The sequence below is a fragment of the Falco punctatus genome, assembly GCF_963210335.1.
Source record: "Falco punctatus genome assembly, chromosome: 20".
In the NCBI taxonomy this organism is placed as follows: Eukaryota; Metazoa; Chordata; class Aves; order Falconiformes; family Falconidae; genus Falco; species Falco punctatus.
Genome location: NC_137600.1, coordinates 6,430,702 through 6,435,733, shown reverse-complemented (window position 1 = coordinate 6,435,733; position 5,032 = coordinate 6,430,702). Strand labels below are relative to the sequence as shown.

General features: G+C 62.8%; 1 protein-coding gene across 1 annotated transcript; it reads right to left on the bottom strand.

Annotated features, from left to right (window-relative positions):
* Nucleotides 1-471: 471 nt before the first annotated feature.
* Nucleotides 472-2,880, bottom strand: LOC308055902 (uncharacterized protein). The gene is made up of 2 exons (XM_080370503.1): nt 1,793-2,880; nt 472-1,635 (listed from the first exon to the last, which is right to left on the bottom strand). The coding sequence occupies exons 1-2, from the start codon at nt 2,280-2,282 to the stop codon at nt 1,439-1,441; spliced, it is 687 nt and encodes a 228-aa protein (XP_080226629.1). The 5' UTR covers nt 2,283-2,880; the 3' UTR covers nt 472-1,438.
* Between the last annotated feature and the right edge of the window lie 2,152 nt (nt 2,881-5,032).

Here is a 5,032-nt window from a genome sequence, read left to right as displayed (position 1 = left end):
GGAGCAGAGGGCTTGGCCCAGAGGACCTCCACGGGTCCCTTCCAACCCCACCCTCCCGTGTGGCTCTGTGCTTTGCTTTTCCTCCTAAAGCCCCTCAGCTCAGCCCCGATGCCCGCTGGAAAGGGTGCTGGGGCAAGGGACGATCCCAATCTCCTCCCCGAGGGTCCACCCCAGCACAAGCGCTCCCCACTCCACAAGACCCTATGGCAGACACAGTCAAGAGAGGGAAAGATTCTTTTATTGTCAACAGCAGCTGCGAGGGCCCAGGAGTCACAGCTGTTCAGCCGGTGAAAATCAGTCAGCACCTGCAACGACAGAGTCAGAAAGCTCTGATAAGCCCCCAGAGGCAGGAAGAGGCAGGATTTGGTTCCCCCTTCTTCGGGGGACACTGTTTCTGAGGAATTCCTCATGACCCAGAAGGGACAGCTCTTGCTGGCCTCCACTTGAGGCCGGCTCCGGTGCCTTCTCCCCAGGGGTGATCCCTAGGGAGCTGTGCGTGCGCAGGGATGCTGACAGTGCCCCTGTGCCACGCAGCAGGGCTCGACGGGGAGCCCCCGGGGAGCTGCCGTGGGGCTCATCCCAAACCCTGCTCAGCACCAGCCCTCGCCGTCCCTTGCCAGCCAGCTGGGCTGACTTAGGGCCGTGTTCAGAGCTGGGAAAGATGGGCAGCAGCGCCTGGTACGCACCTGGCCTTCCTGACGTGCTGCACCTTCCTGCATTCTCTCAGGTTTGGGTCAGAGAAATCATTTCCTCTCTTCTCCTTTTTATTTGTGCTTGGCTGTCCCTCTCCTCTGCCCAGGCTTCTTTTCTCTTCCTTTTCCTTGACTTTTTCTTCTCCTGGTGGGAGCCTGCAAACCTTTCCATCCCACAGCGTGATGAGATGGGGAAAGCCCCAGGCCCCTGCAGTGAGCTCTCAGGTCAGGCAAGGGGAGCTCTTCCTACCTGGTTTCCTGGGGCAGGCTGGTCAGTTGTGGCAGGCGTGCCAGGGACTCTGCCGTGCCCTCAGGGGTGGCTGGAGGCAAATCTGGAGGTGCCTAAACCAGAAATTTGGGAGGTAACGGGTGGCAAGTGACAGCCTGGGGTAGTGAGGGCCTGACTGCCAAATTGCTGTATGAGCTCTACAGAGGAGATGCTGGTTTGCATCATGCACATTTTGCACAGTCCAGCCAACGCAGCCTAGACTTGATGAAGCTGTGATGGAGTAGGATTTGAGCAAAAGCCCTCTCAAGGTGGCAGCTACTCCTTTCTGTCCTTCTGTGGGTATTTTGTAGGTATGTTTTGTTTGATGAAGCAGATCATACTTAATGAAGTGCATTCCAGAAACAGCCTTTCCAGTTTTCCTTAACACGCACCACTCTGGGGGGAGAGGAGGAGCCCCAAAGGCACAAGAGAGCGGCTGCCAGGAGGAGGCCCAGCGGCTGCTTGGCCTCCTGGGAAATTACTGTCCCGCTTGAGACATGTTGTCCCAGTGTCTGTGGAGCTGCCGTACCTCTGCCGCTTTGGGCCCTGCCCCTGTGTCTCCCCCAGCTCCTCTGTCGATATCCAGCAGAGAGGCGTCTGCATCCAGAAAGGCTTTTGCTGGACGCTGGGTGTCTGCTGTGCCTGCAGGGCCACTTTGCTCTTCGCACTGCAGCTCTGGAAAGCAAAAGGATGTGCAGCAGCGTGACTTCTTGGAAGTCAAGAACACCTAAGCAAAGCCCAGCCGAGCCCTACACCGCTTGTCTCCTCAGCGTTGAGGTTTCTGGCATCCCAAGCCCCAGTGTCTGTGACAAGCCTCAGTCCCGCCTCCTACCTGTGCGCCTGTCCATGGGTGCTGGCACCTCCTCGGCTGATGGAGGGGAGAGGCCGGCCACCTCCTCCCCAAAGATGTCCCCGCAGTTTTCAATGAGGAACTCCACCAGCACGTTCACCTGCAGACATGAAAGCCTTGGTCTCAAGCCAGGTGCCTGCAGACGTGCCAAGCAGCCTTTCCCACTGCTGACCCTTCGTCTGCGCAGGCGGCTGCGGCTGGGGGTTGCTCTTCCAGGCACCCAGCCCACCAGCCCTGGCTCAAGGGAGGAGGCAGCCAGGGACCTCTCAACAGCCAAGCTCCAATGGGCTGGGAAGGCAGCAGCCGGCTGCTGGGTAGGGCGTACCTTCTCGGTCACCGCCAGCATGGCCTGCAGCGGGAGCAGGTCCTCGTTGGGTGGGCTCAGCAGGTTGGGCCCGACGCAGATGGCCAGGTTGCTGCAGCTCATTCTGCTGGTGGCTGCGTTGTGGCCAATGTGCTGCAGGAGGGCCATCAGCCGCTTCAGGAGGAGGACGTTGGCCGCAGGCAACTTGTTGGCCACCCTGAGGGAAGAGGAAGACAAGGCTGATGAAGCAGAGGCTGCCCACAGCCGTCCCTGCAGCTGGCCCCAGGCGGGTGGGAGCCAGCAGCCGTGTTGCACAGCTTTGCGGCTGCCCGAAAAGACAGCTTTCTGAGGAGCCCGTGCCTTGGCAGGCAGGTCCCAGAACTCTGCCGGTCCCTGCTCACCAGGCAGGCTGCTGCCCACACTTACGCTTTCAGCTCCTCCACCTTGGCCTGCTTGCTGGCCCTCTCCATGGCTGCCATCCAGTCCTCGTAGAGTCGATGACGAGGAGCTTGGTGGGGATGCTTCGCAGGAATTCCTGCAATGCCAAGGGCTGCAGGTGAGCCTTTGAACGCTGCAGGCCAGCCAGGAGCTCCTCCAGCTGCAGGTCAGAAGCGCTCACCTTCAAGATGACGGCCAGCAGCAGCGCAGGCTGACTTCCCATGTCAATGTCCTTGCCGCGGTCCAGGGCCTCGCGTAGCTGCCGAAGTTCTGTGCCGCCGGCAGCTCTGCGGAATATCCCCTCCGTCGTCGGTCCTCGCTGGCGCAGGACAGCCATCAGCTCCTTCAGGAGAGGCAGGAGGCCACTTGCTTGGCTGAAGAACCAAGCGGTGGCAAGGACCAGAGCTCTGCCCCAGACGTGGTTGCCTAAGCGCCACAAAGGGTCCGGGACCAGAAGCAGGTTCTGGGGGTGCAGAGTCCAGTGCCCTGTCCCCGCAGCTGCTGGGGACACGCAGGCCCTCTCCAGAGCAGCCGGAGGGAGGGCTGGGGACCCCGTCTGTCCAGGCTGGCTTACCTGGATGGGCCGGGGCAGCGTGTTGTCCTCCCCACAGAGGGCTGCCAGGGGCTGCCCAAAGAGCGCCCTGCTGCAGCTGGAGCCCGCCTGCCCTGGCGCCTGGGCAGCGGCCGGGGTGCGCCGCAGGGCGAAGGGCCAGGGCAGCCCCATCCTCCTCCTGCTGGTGCTGCTCCCGCTGCTGCTCCCTCCTGCTGCAAAGGAAAACAGAGTAAGACACCACCAATGGAGACCCCAGGCCAGCGGTCCCAGCGCCTGCCCTGCCCTGCGCTGCCCCGCCTGCAGCACGGTGCTGTGTGGTGCGGCAGGATGGGCAGGGAGGCAGCAGCTGGAACCGCGGCTGTGGCTCGGTGGTGTTGACTTAGAGGCTCTTGAGAGCCATTGTGCCACGGGGTCAGCCTGTGCCAGCCTTCGCCCTGCCCTCCTGCAAGCTGCGGGCTGCAGCAGAGTCTCCGTGTCCCCGCAGAAGCACGTCCAGCAGCCGCGGCCCAGCAATTGTCCTTGTCCGTCCAGGTGACATCCTTCCGTGGGCTGCCCAACCTGCATGGCGACACTCGGGACAAGTGAGCACAGCATTGCAGGAGGTTGCCTTGCTTTCCCAAACTCACCTGGTGCGGGGCAAAGTCCCCCTGCGTTTGCAGATGGGGCCGTCGCAGGCCCTTGCTTGGGATGAGCCTGCAAGAACCAAGAATCAGGCTGTGCTTGCAGAGCAGCCCCGCAGCAGAAAGGGCCACCAGCAGCCTGAGCGCGGCAGAGCTGGGACCCTCTGCCCTCCCGGGCTCTCTTCCCCATGTGGCAGGGTTCCTCCCAGTGTCACCAGTCAGAACGTGCTGGCGTGCTGCTGGCTTCCCAAAACTCTCTGCTCCCTGAGTGGCACCGTCAGACCCTCTGTCCCTCCCGCACAAGGTCACCCCAGTCCCTGCGCATCCCGGCGCAGCCAGAGGCAGGTGCAAGGCAGCCATTCTCACCTCTGCCTGTGCCTCCATCAGCCTCTCCAGGCTCCTGGCGCGCAGTGTCCTCCACTGGGCAGGAGAGAAGGAGGGGAAGAAGGTGAGCAGCCATGGCTCTGCTGCTCGGCTGCAGGAGCAGTGCTCGGGGACAGGGCCCAGAGCAGAGAGACACTCACGGCGTGGCGGCGGCTCAGCTCCTTCTCCAGGAGCTTGATGGATGTCAGATGGGTGACGCGGGCTCCCTTGCGTCCTCCTGGTGTCCTGTGCACCGGGAAGGGAGAGGGAGAGAGCTGGGTGAGCCCCAAGCCGTCTCTTGTCCCTTGTCATGCAGCTGAGCCTGAGAGCTGCTCACAGCCACGGGGGCACCTTCCCCAGCTGGGGGCTGTGTTCCCCCGTCCATCCAGCTTCTCCTGGAGCATCCCCCCAGCTTACCCCAGCAGTGTGGCCACCCACAGCTCCTTCAGTGCCTTGGATCTGCAGGTAGAGAGGAGAGAGAGCGTCAGGCCCTGCTGCTCCCGGCCCTGGGCAAAGGTGGGTGCCTGCACAGCCCTGCCCCGTGGGGCAGGACAGAGGCGCTGTCCAAGCCCTGGGTCGCTCTGTCCTGCCTGAGCGGCTGCGTTTGCCCTTCCCTTCTGGGGACCAAAAGGTGACCAGGGGATGCAGGATGGGGAAACATCCCCCGTCCCTCCCTCCCTGCCACCGAGCTGCCTGCTCCCTGCCCAGCTCTGCACACAAGGCAGAGGCCTGTGTTCATGGGATGGCGTGGGCACGGCTGGGAACCTCTGCTGCCCGACCACGACTCACCCAAAAGTGGCGATGCAGGAGCCGGTGGGCCAGGCGAGGATGACAGAGGTGCTGTCCTCATCGGTGCTTTCCTCCTCCCCCTGTCCATCCTGCCCCGCAGCCTCCTTCCCGCTGCTGAGCACCCACAGCTGGTCCAGGGCCAGGCGGAGCTGTGG